Genomic DNA, 19,525 nt, shown 5'->3' with positions numbered 1-19,525 from the left:
GTCTGGGGGTGCCGCTGGCAAGGGCTGGGGTTCTCCGGGGATTTACATAAAATACCCGGAAAAGTTTCTTTCTGAATGCTGAAAGGCAGAAAGCCCGCCCAACAGAATAGCTGTCGGGATTCTCTGCTTACGCTGTTCTCCCTGCCCACCGAAAAAGTATGTAAAGATGTGTTTTCGAAGCAGAGACGGGGAAAAATGGTTTGCGTTGGATTGAGTCGTGTGGTTTCCCTGTCCACCTCTGTGCTGCTTCTCTAGATGGTGAAGCTTAGACCGTCATCTCTCTTTTCCTGTAGGCCAGGGTTGTCACTGATGCTCATCCTGCTGGTGCTCTGGCCAGGAGCTTACACAGCTGGTGTCAGTGGGGTTGTGACAGCTAAAAAAAACCACAAGTCGTGGGGGTTTTGCATCTGAGTTGGTTGAGTGGCTTTAATGTGGCTATGAAACCATATTGTGTTGGTACCAAAGATGGCTGTTATTTCTGTGTCCCTGTACGTAATTTACTGGTTTGTCTTTTTCTTTCAGTAATAAATGTGAGACGTACCCACTGGCTACACGGCTTAATATTGTGTGCGTGGGGCTCTCTCCAGATGGAAGTCTGGCCATTCTAATTGATGAAGGTACTTTCATAAAGGGGGTGGTTGTTTTATAAAATAATGAAATAAGGATACAGCCTTAAGAGGGGAAAGAGAGTCTGTGTTGCTATATTCAACCGTAAAACATTCAGAAATTCTGTGCTTTAAAACTAACGCTAGAATGTCTAGGGAAGATGTCTTTACAGAACTTTAAAAAATCTTATTTACAGAATTTAAATAGCTACTTGCAATTTTGATTGTGTCTGTCTTCTTAATAAAACTAAGCACACTGTCTTGAAATTTTTTTGAGGAGGTACTTTTCCTCCACACCTATCCTACCCCCCATGTAAGGAAAGAAATGAAGCTTGCTTAGGATTATGGTTTCTTCGGGAACTCCATTATTACCACATTCCTTCCTTTTCTGCCCATACAGATGGAGCTGCCCTGCTTGTCAGTTTGATTGGGAAATGTGTGATCCATAAGTTTTATTTTCATAAGCCAGTTCACAGTGTCAGCTTTTCCCCTGATGGCAAGTAAGTGAAATATGCATGCTTTAGAACAAAACAACAGAAATTACCCCACAAACTAGCTGTAACTATGAAGATCTTCTGACTAATCTGGAGATGATACCTGTTGGTTAATGTAGGGGAGATTTTGAGCTGATCAGGGTAAATTTTGTCTATAAAGTTGAGACGGGGAGAAAGAGGAAGAGCAAAGCCTTGGACACGTACTGGCAGGAAAGCTGCCTGTCACTGATCTTGTCCTTCATCGGCATCTTAGAAATATAGAATATTTGCTCTGAGTCTTAATTGTTCTTATGTATCATAGGTAAGGTTAAGGAGCCCATGATGGGGGACAGTCAGTGCTGTAGAGTTGCAGGATGGCACTCATGTCAATGAATTTTCACGCGTGACTGGAGTTGGTCTAAGAAAACTGTACTTCTGAAAGAGGCAGTTCTCTGAATAAAGTGCCTCTTTTCACGGCCCTTGACTGCTTGGTCACTAAGCCAAAGTGATGCAACGTAAATGTTGATGTATCAGTGAGAGGAAAAAGAGTGGAGTTCCCCATTTGGCAGCATTCCTGAGTTGTTTTGTCTTAAAGTGATAATGAGTTTTTGCTTGAAAGCTGGGGTCACAGTTCAGTGTTGGGGAATTACACCGACAACAGGACCAGATTAGAGCGTAAGTGAAACAGGGATGCAGATGCTTTGTGAAAGTGGCCAGTATATGGAGGTGAAGAGAGGTTGAAACAGAGTATCCTGTTTTGAATGTTTTAACTTTTCCCTCCTTCGTGAGAGTTAGAGAATAAATATTATTACTCAGCTTAAGTAATTTTTACTGAAGGTTTTCTGTCTTATGATGTGTGAAGTATACCTGCATTCATGAAGTTGGGGGATAATAACAATTTGCAAAGAATTTTCTGTTTTTAATTCAAAAGCAATCCATATTTATCACTCCAGTAAATGTAGAAACCTTTTTTAACATTCTTTTGGTTTGTTGAGTTAAAGTCTGTACTGAGAAATTGCTTTCTTTAACTGCTTTGTCACATTTTTTTCCTCTGTATGACAGGAAATTTGTGATTACAAAGGACAATGTTGCTCACATGTACCATGCTCCTGGGAAGAAACGAGAATTTAATGCCTTTGTTCTGGACAAAACCTATTATGGTCCATGTGATGAAACAACTTGTATCGACTGGACTGATGATTCCAAGTGAGTTGTTAAACTAAAGCACTGTCTACCTGCTCATATTCTTAATATTTGTATGCAGTTACAGTCTGTTTTCCTTTTTCTAAACTATTGCACTAGCTATAAAAATTCATTTTGGCTCTGCTGTTTCTATTACTATCTTGAAATAAAAAGAATACATGATTAGGCAGACTGGAAAGTATAAAACATGCACGTTTTATATCAGCAATGGGATCAACAATGCATTCTTGCTTGAAAATGCATAGTTATTGATAAAAGGAACATAACTCAGGAATATGAACATGGCTGACCTTTTAAATATTTTATCTCATTTACTTTTGCTAGAGTTGCCAACTTCACTTTACAGCTCTGTTTTGTATAAAATTACCATTTAGAACGTCTTCTGCCTGATGAAAAGTTTTGCAAACTAGTGTTATAATTCAACTTGCCTTCTTTTCTTTTTTTTGTAGGTGTTTTGCAGTGGGGAGCAAGGACATGTCTACATGGGTGTTTGGAGCAGAACGATGGGCAAACTTGATCTACTACTCACTTGGAGGGCATAAGGATATAATTGTAGCCTGCTTTTTTGAAGAGAACAGTCTAGATGTATGTATAATCACACAACATTCTTAAAATTCAATATTGAAATAGTTGAAGCAGAATCCTATCTGTAGGTAAGGATGCTGACTATTTCGATAATGTCTCAGAATTCAGAAGATGCAACATGTCTTTTGACTCCTGTGAGAATTTGAAGTAGTAAATTTCAGAATAACTGCAAGTCATTTAAAATTGCTCCTCCAAAAACTTTTAGCTATAAATGTGAAAAAATAAATTAACTTTAAAGTCAACTGGTAATTAGATTGTCTTTGGTATTTTCAGAGTTTCTCTGAGGGCAGGTAAAGTAAACTACCAGTTTCTCAAACCATGTGAATTTTCCAAGTCAAAGCACCTTGGATTCTAGAGGTCTAAGTAATATGTTATTGGAATATTAAGAGTGCAGACTTGTTAACACTTTTGCAATTCTCTATTCGTAACAAGACAGCAGTGTACAAAACATAAGTATTAGTGTTAATAATCTGTTTGTGTGCTTGTATTCTAGCTGTACACAATTAGCCAGGATGCTGCTCTCTGCGTGTGGCAGTGTGATACAGAGCTTGATGGTTTGAAGCCCATGCCCCCTAAAGATGCAGCTGAGGAAAATGATGCAGAAAAAAATGATGAAGAGTTTGTTGAGGAGCCAAAGGGTGAAGAAATACGTGGAAAAGCCAATCCAAGTGAACAAGAGACTAGAGAGAAAGTTAAATATTCTCGTGTTGCAAAGTAAGTGATTTTTAGTCTTCTGAAGGCAGAGTTGTTATTCAGATTTAGTATGCTGGGCTTTTTTATCCTTCACTCATTCAAAGCAGTGTAAAACTGCTTAGATTTTAAGTACATTACTAAGAATGTAATTTTAAATAGTTTTAGTAGAATGCCTGTTTGTTACACCTTAACTATATGAAGGGTGATACCTTTTCACCTTCAGAATAACAAATCAGTGGAATTTTAATAAGAAATACTGACTTGTGGTGTATGCTTTAATGTTTGAAAGTTTAAAAGTATAAGGAGATCTTCAGTATAGTATTCTCTCAGTAAGCACAGAGGAGAAGGGATTGATTGACTTCAAGAGCTGAAAGCAGTGTTTGATAAAGGTAACACATCAGCCTCTGATAAACCGCTTGGAGATGCCTTGCTGAAGGATCTCTGTCCACATCACATAGCTTAGAGGGAGTAATCCAGTTTTAAGATGGTTACAGCATTTAGCTTTGCTTGAAGAAAGGTAATGTTCATAGGCAATCTCTTGTCAGTGGAGTGAGGGAGAGACAGGATGTATGTAGGGGCCTACTGGGAACACCTCACGTCAGGCTTCTGTTCTCAGTCTTGCTGATTGTAAAGGAAGCATAAAGAAAGTTCCCTACCCAAACTGGAATTTGCCTCAGGGAAATTCCAGATTGAAGGCATGTGGAGTGCACACCTGTTTGTTAATCTTCAGATGCTTTTTTTGGCTATCATGTGGTGCTTACCTGTTCAGTTCCAGTAAGAGACAGAGCTGCAAAAAAGCTGTGAAAACCTTCTTCACCAGGCATATAATATTTACGACTGTTGTTTCAATTCCTTCCTCTGTAAGAGGACTTGTGTACAGAAGCATAATTAGTGAATTTATGATTTGCCCATATTGGCATTAGCTGAGGAAAAGGAAATGCACAGTGCAGTTCCTCTGAGGTTAAATTCTAGTCCCTTTCATTGCATGTGATCAGGTGTCATTTCTGATAGTTAGATTATGTTAGCAGCTGTAAACATTGAGGAAAAGAAGGGAATTGGCCTTCACTAGCTAAGCAAAATACATGTATTTGGCAATTTCAGGAACTACTGCTTTTTAGCTTTAAGATACTTTTATCAAAATATATGACCTATATTGAAATGCAACTCTAATAGCATCTTATTCTTTCATATTCAGTTTGCTTTTTTCTTCTTTAATGCCAGGTATTTTTTCAATAAAGAGGGAGATTTTAATAACCTGACCTCTGCAGCTTACCACAAGAAAACACATCTTTTAGTCACTGGTTTTGCCTCTGGAATCTTTCACCTTCATGAGCTTCCAGATTTCAACCTGATCCACTCCTTGAGGTTAGTTACAGGATTGTGGTTGCGTTTTTTTGTTTGGTTTTGGCATGGGTGGGTTCACTGGGGGGGAAGAAGGGGGAACTTATTGTTCGTTTCAGAGCACACCACTTTTAGAAGTGAAGGATGAATAACCAGAGCACACGAATCTTGAACATGAGTATCTATTTAGTGTTGTAATTTCTGTACAACTCCATTCCATAGGTTGTTGTGGGAAAGTGAGGTCTGAATGAGGAACTCCTGAGTAGTTAATTGTGCTTTCCTTAGTGCTTTGAACCTTATATTGTTGGTTTCTTTGTAGAAAATTCAGATAGTATCTGGAAAAAAAAAAAGTTCTGCATGTGTAAAACTAAGTTTTATCTAAATTGAAAAATTAACACAATTATTTTCCATTGCTGTATGATGCTAGTTAAAGAATGCATAACTTGGCTGTACAAAAAAAAATAGTTTTTTTTTCTTTAATGTAAGGAGTTTTCTCTATGTTGGCAAGTATGTATTTGTGTGAGATGTAAATAATTCTTTATTCCAAATTAGGCAGTATTGTCTGATGTTTTTGAGTGTAATAAAGGAAAGAATTTGTATGCTGCTTTTGATGTTAAAGTGATAGAGGAATTCAGTAATAAAAGAACTTGCTTGAATTGAGAAAACACAGTTTCAAGTCTAGGGTTTATCACACAAGACATGAAAATGCAAGTTTGTTTATTGAGTAATTCTCTCACTTCAGTATTTCAGACCAAAGGATAGCTTCTATTTCTATAAACTGTACTGGTGACTGGATTGCCTTTGGATGTTCAGGTTTGTCAATGTTTCTGGTCTGTGTTCTCGGAAAAATGAGAAATGTTGGCATGCAAGCCTAAATTTCTTTTGATCTTCTTGATGTTGAAGTATTGTTAATATATAGCCTCATCTCTTCAGTGTCTAGATACAGTAACACCAGTCCTCACAGAATTCTTATGATTCAGGGAAATATTTTGCTGACAAAAAAAGGAAGAGGAAATTATTACTCTTAAGTCATATTTGAAAACTCTAGCAGAATTAGAATAAAGTCCATATCTCTTGAACCTGACTTAGTGTGGTTTATGTTTCCACTCTGAGCCTAGTGTCTCTTCTTTTAGCACTTGCTGCTTGTCCTTTTACAAAGCTACCTGTTTGTTTCAGCATTCCCACCCAGTCCACCATCATTTGCATGGTAGCCAAGATTATACCTTAATATGCAGTCCTGTTTTTTTTTCCAACTAATTTATTTAAAAAATAAAAATTTAGAAGTTACCATTTCCTTTGTATTGGAAAGGCTAAGGTTTCCTTGGGTATTGAATTTAATGACCAGTAAGTAAAGCCAGTTTCCAGTCAGGTAGTTGTACTATCTTCCAGATGAAAACACACTGTTTGGGCTGTACATCACTCTCTGTCTCTATTTTTTAAACAATTTTGGCTTGCATGATTAAAAAAAAATATATTAATTGACACCAGAATGAAAATACAGGTTTGTCCTAAAACATTGGCTGTTTATCAGCATCCATATATTTTTTAACAAAGCTAGTTTATAGCATTGCTGTTAAAGCATTGAGAAAGTTAAATGAAGCTCCTGATTGTAAAGGAAAGTTGCTTTGAACTTACAAAATAAAAAGGGCTTTTATTAGAATTGATATCTACATAGTGCAGCCTGTCTGTGTAAACCTTGTCTTTTTTTAAAATGTTGCATACAGTTTTGTGTTTTGTGGCTGGCATTTGCAGGGTCTCATATTTGTATTCATAATTCTGGGTAATTTGTTTTATGTGTGTAGGTTTGGGTCAGCTCCTGGTATGGGAATGGCAGAGCGAGTCCTACGTGCTGAAGCAGCAGGGGCATTTCAACAGCATGGTTTCCTTAGCATATTCTCCAGATGGACAATACATAGTAACTGGAGGGGAGGATGGGAAAGTAAGTGAAGCATTATTAGAGAAATATGAACTTATGTCTGAAGAATATAATAAACAGATGGAATTTCCATTCTGTGTAGAAAGCTCTGTTAACTGTAACTGGTACCTATTTTGCTTAATAAAAAGTAGTAACTTTTTGTCCTCACTTTCCTTATTTGATTTTTTTATTACTGGTATCCTCTGCACATTGCATCACTTATGCTTCTTAGCAGATGATTTTGTAATTATTACAGATGCAGTCACCATAAACACAAAAAGATCTAATTCATCAAGTGTTAATTTATGTATACTTCCAGTGGTTCCTTGTTAGTTTTGGCATGAATGAACTTCAGTCACACAAATTCATGCCCTTTTAATAATTGGTTTTGATGTTAAATGAATTTCACAGTGCAATTCCTAAACAGTTTTTTTTCTGAAATGTACCATTGCAGAATCTTGTTATTTAAAAGAAAAATTATCTTCTCAGGAATTACTTGTATTTGTTTTTTTCTTTTTTTTCTTTAAGATGTTTTATAGAGTAATTCCACAATCTTAACATGTAAATGAGGCAAAGATTTTATCTTCTATCTTATGAAAACTTCTGAATGTCAGAAGAAAGACCTGCCACTTCATGGTTTCTGCCATTCAGATTCAAAATGGGCCAAATCACAGAAGTCTCAAACTGCAGATACCTAAACATATAACTTTGAAAACAACAAACAAACAAAGCCCCCCAAAAACCAAGCAAAAAAACAAACCAAACAAAATCAAACAAAATGAAACCACAAAAAAACCCCAAAACAAACACAAAAAGAAAAAATCCCACAAGGTAGAAACATCATCTCAATTATAACTTTTGGAATGGCTTTACGGTTGGTTTTGAATTTGACACTTGTCTTACCTGTGGTCTTGGGACTTGCCTTATCAAAGCTTGGGAGCCTGAGATACTCACAAAGTGCTATAGCTTTTCTTGACAATTAACTTTATTTCAATTTATTTTTTTTCTGTCTTCACTCAAGAGTTTCCTGTCTTTAAGAGTTTAGCAATAAGCTGTTCCTTGTTTGTCTCTCTTGCAGGTAATTTTTTACTGATGATAGTGAAAGCCCTATTTGCTGTTGCAGTGTTCTAGAACTAACTTTTATTTACTCTTCTACTGCCTTACCCTTACAGTCTCTCTGAACTCAGATGATGGAGAGGCTAAGAAGGTTTTTCTTGTCTCCCTTGCAGGTGAAAGTGTGGAACACAACAAGCAGCTTTTGTTTTGTCACTTTTACAGAACATACCAGTGGTGTAACTGCTGTAACTTTTACTTCCAATGGTTATGTCATTTTGAGTGCTTCCCTAGATGGAACAGTGCGTGCCTTTGATCTACACAGGTAACTCATTATAAAGATTTTGGGTGTCATTTAGACTTCAGCTTTCATCTATAAAATACAGCAAACTGTTGATTGCTTCCTTCAAGTTGAAGTTGCACAAATGTGAGCACCACTTAATTGATTTTTAGTTCAGCCTTTGATTCAAATTTAGCTGGTAATTAGGAATCCTGTGACTTTGTCCAGTTTTTGTTAAGAAAATTCTGGCAACACTTTTCTCAGAGAAGCTGTAAATCCAGTTAGATCATTGTCTGTCTCTACTGCTCAAATGGAGAGAAGGCACCTAACAGAATGTTTGCTATAGATCGATTTAGTGGCTAAGCCATTATAATACAACTGTGTACAGAACTGGATGTGTAAGAAGGCCTGTGTTTTCTAAGGAGTGGACATATGCTGTGTAATAGAAGAGCTTTTTTTTTTCTTGAGTATTTTTGCCTGCTGTTTCTGCAGAGTTGTCAATACCTTTTTTGAATCATGGAATCATGCTGAGGCATTGCATCTTTTTTAATTTATTTTTTCTATAAATAGCTTAGAATACAAGCAAAAGGAAATCCTTTTAAAAATATGTTGATAAAAGTATATTTAAATCTTCCTAAAAAGTTTTCATCATTTATTTTTGCATTTACAACAGATACCGCAATTTCCGAACCTTTACTTCTCCGCGACCAAGTCAGTTTTCTTGTTTAGCTGTGGACTCCAGTGGTGAGATTGTTTCAGCTGGTTCCCAGGATTCCTTTGAAATATTCATCTGGTCAATGCAGAGCGGGAGGCTGCTAGATGTAAGGACCTACAATGTTGAAGGACTTGAATTTAACACATCATATAGATGGTGATGATACTAAATAACTCTAGGATTAGTCAAGAGTGCTCTACTACACCATGAAGTATTTTATTATATTTAAATTCAAGACCTGGAGCTACAGCATGTTATCTCTGCAGCTTTGGGTTCATTGCATGGAGGCTATCCTGAATTTGTGGGAAATAGTTTTTAGATTTTTTGGGTTAATGAGCTGATGAAGTACCATCAGAATTGTTGAGCTAACACAGGGGCATGAGTCTTTCTTCCAGTAGTTGTTCAGAGGTGTTCTTTCCTACATTTTTTCTGCAGATAATGAAGGAATTGTAGGTGCTCTGCTAAGATGGATACAGATTTTGTGGACAGTTTTGCTGGAGCAGAGCAGGGGTATAATTTCAATTGTAGAAGGTTTTTCTTGCAGAGCCAGAAAACATTTTAAAGTTAAATCCCCACTGTCTTTCTGCTAGTGTGAAATGTGCTCTCTTCAGAGTAGATGTTATATAGGAGAGACACTACTTCTGAGCAAATCAAGCCCATTTGCTCTTCAATTTTTAAGCATTATGTATCTCTTGTACAGAGAGATTAATTCAACAATTCACGTATTTAATTTGGCATAACTGTTGAATACAGATCACTATAGCAACCCAGCATATGCTTGAGTGGTGCTCCAGAGTTTTGAGTTTATTTTCTTTTCTTTGTTTCTTCTGAGAGGAGTAGGAGCTCTGTGCTATAAGAATCTGTATTCTATTCACAGTTTTTATTAGGTGTTTTTCTCTAAACGTTTTCAGCTGCAGGACATACTGAATTCTCAGAGCAATTACTTGCTTTTCACAGTTGATCTGATTGTTCTGGTAAGAAGGGGGAAAAAAGCACACCGTATTCCCAAGTCTTGATCTCTAAAGGGAGACTATATATGTGTGTAAGAGTGGCTATGGATACCTATGCAGTGCTAGCATTTCTGTGACTTTTTTTTTTGTTATATTTAGAGTTTACTGAATGCAGACCACATATATTTTGGTTTCTGTCACCTAATTCCATTTTACCTTTTCTTCTTTTATTAGGTCTTATCAGGTCATGAGGGTCCCATCAGCTGTTTATCCTTTAACCCAATGAAGTGTGTTCTAGCTAGTGCCTCTTGGGATAAAACTGTCAAGTTATGGGATATGGTAGACAGCTGGAGAACTAAGGAGACACTGATACTGAACTCAGATGGTAACCTTTATTTAATCATATCAAATATAAAAATATTACAAAAAAATATTTCAAGAATGAAGAAAAAATGCTTTAAACACAGACAGACTTGTTCTTGGTGATGAAACGCAGAAGTTAAAATAAGTTCTCTGTAGTACTTAGTTAACAGTGCAAGAAATCTTTTCTAATTAATACTAACTGTAGCTTTACAATTAGATAAGTTGGTCAGAGAAAAAGAACAGTCATACTTAATACTCTTAAGCTTTTTCTGGTAGTTAAGATCCTAGAAAAATGTAGGGTATTATCTTAGAAAAAGATCTGACTGCATCTTTAACTGTTAACTACATTCTTTGCAGTTCTTGTTGTTGCTTTCCGTCCTGATGGCAAGGAGCTTGCAGTTGCTGCTCTGAATGGACAGATAACATTTTGGGATCATGAAAATGCAGTGCAGACTGGCTCAATTGAGGGAAGGCATGATCTTCAGATGGGCAGGAAGGAGCTTGATAAAATAACTGCCAAACAAGCAGCCAAGGGAAAGTAAGTAAATGAGATTGCAGTGAAAAGAGGGTACCACACTGGCTTTTGCTTTTGAATTGAATTTCCATTTGGTTTTTATGTGAAGATTTCAGAGTGCATTTGCTGTTCAAATATGTTGATTCTGATAATGAATTTTAAAAGACTGCCTGACTTGACATCTGGATAGGTAATTTTTGTTTCTTGCTGTGTTCACCCACTGATCCAGCATAATTCTGAGCATCTGCTATTTTTCGTTAGTTATAAACTTGGGTTGCCAGCATAATATTAAACTTCTCAGGACAAGCTGTTTATTGGCTAAATGTGGTAGGTTTTTAAGTGGATATCATGTTATGTAGGTAGGTACTGGTATGTAATTATTAGTGTTAGAAGAGTTAAAAACTGTTACATTAAAAAAAAAAAGTAAATATATTTTATTACACTTAACTGCATATGACATAATGTTTAAAGGCAAATTAAATATTTGTGCAGTCAAAAATTATATTACAGAATTAATAAGCTTCATTCTTCTCTTTTTCCAATGAGCTCCTCTTTTTTCTTTTTTCAATATTGCTCCTCTTTAAAAGAAGAAAAAGAAACTACTTTTTTTGGGGAAAAAAAAGAAAGTATTTTTTTGATGATTACCTCTCAACCATCAAACCATGACATTGGTTTTTCTCTAGCTCTTCTCACCATTCTTAGTGCTGTGTTAGATGTAGTTGAGAGTTCATTCATTGAGCTATTGATTCAGAGTCAGAAGTATGGAAGTACTTCAGAAAGCTGTGGAAGTTCTAAATTGTTTGTGACTCATAGTAAAGCACCAAGTACTTGTTTGTGGGAAACTGTTTTGTATGTTAAGTACATATTGTGTGAATGAAGATCTCCACTTTTTTCAAGGAATGGCCTGTGTCTTCACCATGTGCTTAATGTCTTTTAACTTGAGTGTGGCTGTGAAATTAACCGGTTTCTCTTTTTATTTACTAGGTCTTTTACTACTCTGTGCTACTCAGCAGATGGTCAGTCCATTTTGGCTGGTGGATTGTCAAAATTTGTCTGTATATATAATATCAAGGAACAGATTCTCATGAAAAAATTTGAAATTTCATGCAACTATTCTTTAGATGCAATGGAGGTATGTAACCACAGGAGTCAGGTGGTATTTTTTCATTTCCCTACCTCAAAGACTTTGGTTATGATGTAACATCTCATTTAACTGGGATTTGTGAATGTTTTATTAAGAATGGGTTCATATTCTTCATTTTGTGCGGGACAGTAGTAAGGAAATATTTCTCAGAAAACAAAATTAATTCCTGATGTTCTGCTAACTGAAGTCTTGCCAGATTGCAGAGTGTTTGTATTGAGTGAGTGGAACTCTCAAGCATAGTTGAGTCAGTTGGCACTTAGCTTAAAATGGAAAAGATAATACGAAAATTTAAAAGATCATTTGTTTGTACTAAGCTAAGTTTCTCTGGATGTCAGTTGCTTGTGTTAACAAAGAAGTGAAAGATTATATTGTGAACACAGAATGTTACCTTTACAAACTCAGTTTCTGAATATTGTCAAATCACAGAATCTTAGGGGTTGGAAGGGACCTCGAAAGATCATCTCATCTAACCCCCCTGCCAGGCAGGGTCACCTAGTGTACATCAAATGCAAAATTGAATTCCTTCAAAAGTAAAGTGAATGATGAAAAGCATCAGCAGGACAAAATTCTAGTCACTCAATTCTTAACATCCCATTACCTGGAGGAACAGTGGTTATTCAGTATTCATGTCTGGCTGTATTTGACTTTGGTTCCAAATAAATTTATTGGATAACCGTGGTTTGTGAGGCAGCTTTCACTTCTCTGCTGCCCTCTGTTGTGCTAGTGTAGCTCAACATATGGCTTTAAAAGGATACTTGCAATGAGCCAGCTGGAAAAGAATCCTGTAAGGGATGGGTGTTTAAAAATGGGGGCGGGGAGGTCCCTAGCATGTAATTTACAGAAGTGTCTGGCTACACAGCCCTTAGATTTATTTGCACAGTAGAGCCTGAAGGGAAGGAAGAGTAGGACTGCATCTGAGAAAACAGTACATCTCTTAAGTAGTACAACAATACAGCAATGTGAAACAACAGTCTAAACTGAGTGGTGCTGTTCTGATGCCTTAAGACTGAAGCAGCCTGATTCTCATTTGCGTTCAGACACTGTTGCCTGCTGTTGTCTGTTTTCTGCATGATTTTGGAGACACTTCTGGAAGAAAGGGCAAAGGAATAATCACTAGATAACTCTGGAATGTTATGCAGAATTTTCAGTTAATACAGGTGTTTGAGAGGAGATGCACTCCCGTGAATGGAACTTACCTGTTTTTCTAGGAGTACTTAGATCGGAGAAAGATGACAGAATTTGGCAGTATGGCTCTGATTGATGAAGGGGGTGGAGGTGAAGATGGTGTTGCCATTCCTCTTCCTGGAGTAAAAAGAGGTATGGCTCTTGGCTTTGCTGTCTTGTTACGAGTTTTATGGGGGTGAAAGCCTTTGAGGTAGAGTTGATACCAGATAAGAATAGTTTGAATGATTCAGCTCAGTTTTAAAGTTAGGATTACTTCAATGTTCTGTAGCTGCAGGAATCTGTTATAGAAGTGTTCAGCTGTCATGTGATGGATCCTTTTGCATAGCAGAAGGAATGGGAAGCAGGAGGTACTACAGTCTCCTGGGTATGGAACCCAGCAGTCTTGGATTTATTTTCAAAGAGCAAAAGCTCAGTCCCATCGCTTAGTTTAGCTGTAAGATCTCTTGGCTATGGACTGTCCTTTACTTAGACTGTCTTTAACTCTGCCAAGGTTTGGCATGTTTTGTGTTATTTTTCAGCATAATGGTAACAGCATAGTTAAGAGTTGATAGTAGACCATGAACTTTTGGTAAATAATTTCTAAACTTCTTTTTTAGGTGACATGAGTTATCGACACTTTAAACCAGAAATAAGAGTGACTTGCCTGCAATTTTCTCCTACAGGTGAGTATTGACAATTGATGTAGGATTTTTATTATTCCATATAAAACAAGCAAAAGAGTAGGGCATTGGAGGAGTAACAGTGAAATAAAAATGCCTTGGAGATGGTCTCTCCAGATGTTACACAGTGCTGCTAGGTCTGCAGTATAGTGTCCCATGCAGTGCATAATTAGGAGACTAAAGTGTACATCACTGTCAGCCAGTATTTTTTCACAAGCAACAGGTCCATCAATGATGCAGGGTTTTCAGTCTTGCCCACTTCTTACAAGCAATGAAGAGGCATCCATTTATCATGACTTTTCTGTTTCCATCCTAGAAAACTCAGTTATCTACTGAAATACTCTTACTTCTCTTCTAGGACGAAGCTGGGCAGCCACCACCACAGAGGGTCTTCTTATCTATTCACTGGACTCTGGGCTAATTTTTGATCCTTTTGAGCTGGATATTGATATCACACCCAGCAATATACATAAAACATTGCGTCGGAAGGAATACACTATGGCCATCGTCATGGCCTTCAAGCTGAATGAAAAGAAGTTAATTCAGGAGGTCATGGAGGCTGTGCCTAGCAATGAAGGTAAGTGGATCTCCCATGAAATTTGACTGAGCTAGCAGTTAACTTAAAGGGCAGAGTTTAGCTCAAAGGAGGAGCAGGTTATAACATTGATGCTTAGGACTTTCTACTGTAGCTGAAGACTAAAGAGGGAGGGGTGGTCTTTTGTAAAAAGACTTCTGTAGACTTTTTGGTGTTACATTTTAATTTTACTGCATGCTCGTCTGGTGACTTTTGAACATGAAATCTGATTGTGTCTGCACATTTGCAGGTAACGTTTTTGGGTGTCAATTCTCAGGAACAGCTGATGTTAAGTGGGGCACAGTAAGTTTTATGTGAGTTAGCAGTGTGATGAAGGCAGCCAACCAGATACTGGGCTGTACTATCAAGGATGTAGTCAGCAGTTTGAGGAAAGTGATTAGTTTTCTTTATTGAGCATTTGAGAACCACATCAGGAGTACTGTGCCTAGTTTTAGTCTTGCTGGTGCAAGACACGCATTGATACTATTGAGCATCTGGTGGAGGTCTTGGAAAAGGATTGGAGGGCCAGAGTGCCTGACAGCTGAGGAGAGGATTAAGAGAGTTGTGTTTGTTCACTCTTTAGGAGTATTTTCACTGTTTGCCTAGTGGGATGTTTGAAAGAAGGCGAACCTGACCTTGCGTTACTTAAGGATGCAACAAGGTGCAACAGACCTCTTGCAGCATGGGAAATTCCAACTAGATACTAAAAATATACTGAGTGTAGTCAAATGCAGTATCAGTTTGACAAGGGAGGTAGTAGACATCTCCATCCTTGGAAGTGTTCAGCATTCAACTGGATAAAGCTTTGTGTCAGCTGCTCTACATTAGCCTTGCTTTAGACTGCCAGAATTTGGAGCAACTCTGCAATTGTGAGCCCTTAAAAGTTCTGATATTTATTGTTCCTATAGTTATAGTGTTTGTTAAATTAATCCCTCTAAACAAATGTAAATATGGTCCTTATAGAGGGCTCTGTTTACACAAACCAAACAGATTATTTTTTAAGTGCCAAGCTCTTTCTAACAAGACACATGGTTTCACAATTGTGACTTCAGAAATTAAACAGCTAAGATGTCACTCAGCTTTGGAGGACATTTACTCAAGTAATTCTTTCATAGAATCATAGAATCATAACACCCATTTCATCATTTTGATAACTAATGTGCACATTCATTAGCTATATATGGTAGACATGACCTTAAAAACAAACTTTCAATAGGGTATTCTACTTAACTTCATAATTCAATTAACAATAATGTCATAGTAACTCTCTAGTATGTTTCTTTACCTCAGTATTGTTACCCCAGTAAAAAGTATTTATTTCCTTCCAGTGTTACCCACTTTACAAATAAAAATTCCATTTATCTAGTCAAAACATGCTGTAGTCTAAAATCAGATTTATTGCAAGGTGATTGCTTTGTAGGCTTTTCTTACCTTATTCCCTAGGTAGCAAGCCTGATAATTATGCATGTCAGGGTAAATCACCTTTTGCATGTCTCTGTTGGCATAATGGTGTTTGCCTCTGTCTGGCAAAACTTAGCTTTCTTTTACTGAAGTTAACCAAAACTCCATGTACACAGGCAAGATTGGGTAAATAGGCAGGCACCAAAACCCCAGAAGCAGACGATCAGGCGTGGGAATTTCAGGTTTTGTAGTCCCTTTTAACAGACTGAATGTGTGGCTGTTTCTTTAGAAGTGGAAGGCTTTTTTTTCACATTGTTGAATGTTACATACACCACTTGGGTGGCAGCAGAGAATAGGAGTTGGTTATTTTTGACAGATGCTTACCTATAATGAGGTCATCATAGAGACTAATGAGGTCATCATGTGAGATTATTTTGGATGTTTATAAATCATGCTGCTTTGAGCTGCACAGTTTCTAACATCATTCAGACATTTCCCCTGTGAACAGGCAACTTTGCTGAAGTATCCCTTGTTGCCTCTGGTTGTTACCCATAACTAGTTCCACCAAATACAGAAATGCCTATGAAGTGAGAAGCAACAAGACTTGAATGAAATCTGGCTACACTGAAAGAGGAGGAAAAGGTGAAAGTAGGCATTCTGAGGGAGAGCTGGTGGGAAGAGTATTCTGGTAGGAGGAAGAACTTGGGAAGAGGAGGATTTAAGTTCTTGCTTTTAAATACAGTAGCTATTGGAAGGCTCAAAGAGGGACGACTTGCCTCCTGAGAGACTGGTGCTGTTCCTTCAAATACAATATTAAATATCAAATAGTTGCTAAGATGGTGCGTTCCTCTCCTTCCTTCTGCTTTCTTATGGTCTCTTTCATCTATTGGAAAATGTAATTCAACTCTGATGTCCATGTGCTTTTTTCTCTTTGCACAGTTGATGTTGTTTGCTCATCACTCCCAGACCTGTATGTGGAGAAGGTACTGGAGTTTCTGGCCTCTGCATTTGAGGTATCTTCTCATTTGGAGTTCTATCTTATTTGGACTCATAAGTTGCTCATGCTGCATGGACAGAAACTGAAGACAAGGTGAGATCCTTTGAAAGTCAAAAAGCTGACAAGCATTTTAAAATATCTGTCAGTTTGAGGTTTTTAATTAAGTTACTGACATTCTAGTTAAATGTTTATGCAATAATTATGTAATTTACATTTATTACATGTACATTGAATGAATATTCAAATATTTACATTTATGAAGTTTTAAGTTTTAATTCAGTATTACTACTTTACTAACAAGTGGATATGATGGAGTTGGAATGCATAATAGGATTTGTGAGGATAAACTGCAAAAAGATATTTCAAATATTACAGGTAAACTGCATAGCTTGCTTACCCTGTAACACGTGAAGATTTCAAGAGTTACAGGATTTTGGCAAATGTGGGTTTTTAAACAATTATGCTTATTAAATATAACTGAAAGAGAACATGCAGGTATTGACTTCATTTTGTTGGTTTAGCTTGTGATTACAGTGTGCACTTTTAGCTTGTTAGTATTCAGCTTTCCTGTGTAGTTTTTTACAACTATACATGCCTGCCGTATCAATTATATTCAGCTTACTCTTAGAATTGAGTTTATTGACGTTTGGGAACAAAAAATAGGCAAATGTACAAATTTAAAATAAGCTAAGTGAGAAGTAATCTTAGAGGGAGTTCTGCAGGTTAAAGAAACTGTGCATTGTGTGACTCTTTCCTTGTTTCAACATGGGTATTAATGTTGTAGTTAGTAAAGCGACTTCTGTTGCTGATAAAGTAAAGAGAACAATTCAACACAAACTCTACCTTGTTAAGAAAGTATTGTAGTAGCTGGAAAGAACTGTCATTACTACAGAATTAATTATTAAAGCAGCAGTTTGATATTAAATAAAAATGACTTCTAGCAATAATATTAGCTGTATTGAGTATAATCATTGAGGGCAGAGTCAAAAGCAAGAAGGGTTTTTTTTTATTTAGTATAATCATAAAATGTTCCTGTTTGAAAGTTAACGTGTATGCTTGTTGAAGTTTCAAGAATATAGAAAAGTTGTAGATTTCCATATGTAAATGTAAAACCGAAATATTTGTGTTTATCTTTTGAAGGTCAGTGAAGCTGCTCCCTGTGATTCAGTTCCTTCAGAGAAGCATCCAACGTCATTTTGAAGATGTTTCCAAACTGTATGTATTATTACATTTAAAAGTTTAAATCAAAACACTGCACAAAAGTGCAGAGTAATGATTTGGGGGATGGTAGCATGGTATTAGAACTTTTGAGATTATCGTCTTTCAGAGATGTTTTTATTTTAGAGAAAAATGGGATCTTGTTTTTAAGATGTTACTATCTCTTGCAGCTGTGAATGGAATATCTACAATATTAAATACGCTTTGGCCATTTCACAACAGCGGGGTATAAAACGTCTGGCAGAAGATACATCAGTAGATGAAGATGACTTGGATTCTGACAGTGACTATCTTATGCAAGGAGGTCATAAGGACAATCTTAGTTCCTAGTTACTCTTCATGGGAGGGAGAAAACCAAAGACAAAGTAATTTTATGCAGTGGTATTCACTGAGAATGAGTGGCCCTCATAGTGGCGTATTTTAACTCTTTTTAACAGTGTCGATGGGTTTACCTTTGAGTTACAGAAGTGGAGCTAGTGTAGGATAGGCAAAGTACCATCTGTGGTGGATTTGGTGTATTTTAACAGCTTGACAGCATTGAATGATTGATTAATTTCTTTTTTTATTATTCCTGATTTCAAGTAAGAGAAAAATGTATTTTTCCATCAATGAAGTTAGAACTATGACTGGAAGAAGTGGATTCTTTATTAAAAGTGCATTGTACATAGACTAAGTGTTGTGAGTTATTTCTAATATAGTTATGTCATACTTTGTGATAGACTTTTTTTTTAAAGTCCTTTTAAAATAATGCGTAATTGGAGGTCTACATATTGCTTTCAGTTTGTTTTAAATATTATTTTACCTGGGTTTAATGCATACATATTACTGGGACACTGTTAGGAATAGGTCGACCCATTTTTCTTGGGCTTATTGAGATACGTTTTCTGATGCATCTTGAAGCTAAGAAACTTCTCCAGTGTGCCTGTCCAGCTTTGTAGGAAGAATGCTGAAAACTTCAGTATCAGGTTCCAGGCATGGTAGGTCCAAATCTTGGCTTGGTCCTTGTGCTGGTTGGTACCATCAGTGAGTGTGAGCTGGGGTGGGGTGTGCGTCGTGTCCCTGCCTTGTTCCAGCACGTTCTGAGACACACTGGCATCTTGGCTTAGTTGGGTCCAATTACATATAAAGTCTGTGTATTTCAACATGAACAGCTGCTTTATGTGTAGTTTGGTTTCTTTAATGAAGAAGGAAAAAAACTGTGCATTTTATCCGGGAACGAAATTTATCAGTGATGAAACTCAGTGCTTTTAAAAGCGAGACGGTATGTCAGAAGATCCTAGAAGGAAAAGCTGTTTGTTTACCGTTGGGTTTGCTTACCCCTTTAATTCCAGGCAGCCTTTTGCTGCCTTTGTCCTGGGGTTCATCCCCTGCCCCTGCTGCACTCGGCTTCGTGTGCACCGTGTGGCCACCCCCTCTCTTTCCTCGCACAAGGGAACTGGCTTCCGAACAAGGCCCGAGCATCTATTTGAAGAAGAGTTCTACTCTTTCTTCCCTATGACCACTGTGGGTTGGCGAGGGCGGCAGGAGCCCGCCAGGCCTGCGCCGGGCGCTGCCCCTCCCTCCCCCGGGAGGCGGCACCAAGGGCAGCGCGGCCTGCGGGACCAGCCCAGCGGCCCGGCCAGCCCGGCTTTTTCCTTCTTCCCCCGCCCGCGCCGCT

The 19,525-nt window shown here is 37.4% G+C and overlaps 1 protein-coding gene across 1 annotated transcript in view; it reads left to right on the top strand.

The window, feature by feature from the left end:
* The window catches only part of PWP2 (PWP2 periodic tryptophan protein homolog (yeast)), a 20,234-nt gene extending 1,862 nt beyond the window's left edge, over positions 1–18,372 (top strand). Inside the window, exons 2-20 of the mRNA XM_009998131.1 lie at positions 523–617; positions 1,006–1,105; positions 2,141–2,284; positions 2,731–2,866; positions 3,360–3,580; positions 4,781–4,924; positions 5,643–5,713; positions 6,703–6,839; positions 8,045–8,193; positions 8,822–8,969; positions 10,048–10,198; positions 10,534–10,714; positions 11,675–11,822; positions 13,043–13,151; positions 13,616–13,681; positions 14,037–14,255; positions 16,593–16,743; positions 17,791–17,865; positions 18,039–18,372. Coding sequence (XP_009996433.1) covers positions 523–617; positions 1,006–1,105; positions 2,141–2,284; positions 2,731–2,866; positions 3,360–3,580; positions 4,781–4,924; positions 5,643–5,713; positions 6,703–6,839; positions 8,045–8,193; positions 8,822–8,969; positions 10,048–10,198; positions 10,534–10,714; positions 11,675–11,822; positions 13,043–13,151; positions 13,616–13,681; positions 14,037–14,255; positions 16,593–16,743; positions 17,791–17,865; positions 18,039–18,198 — 2,605 coding nt within the window. The 3' untranslated portion in view covers positions 18,199–18,372. The remainder of the gene's footprint in view (positions 1–522; positions 618–1,005; positions 1,106–2,140; positions 2,285–2,730; positions 2,867–3,359; positions 3,581–4,780; positions 4,925–5,642; positions 5,714–6,702; positions 6,840–8,044; positions 8,194–8,821; positions 8,970–10,047; positions 10,199–10,533; positions 10,715–11,674; positions 11,823–13,042; positions 13,152–13,615; positions 13,682–14,036; positions 14,256–16,592; positions 16,744–17,790; positions 17,866–18,038) is intronic.
* The last annotated feature ends 1,153 nt before the right edge of the window (positions 18,373–19,525 follow it).

The sequence above is a fragment of the Chaetura pelagica genome, unplaced genomic scaffold (genome assembly GCF_000747805.2).
Source record: "Chaetura pelagica isolate M959 unplaced genomic scaffold, ChaPel_1.0 scaffold360, whole genome shotgun sequence".
NCBI classification, from domain to species: Eukaryota; Metazoa; Chordata; class Aves; order Apodiformes; family Apodidae; genus Chaetura; species Chaetura pelagica.
Note: the sequence above shows the minus strand (reverse complement) of the source record. Positions and strands in the feature narration are given on the sequence as shown.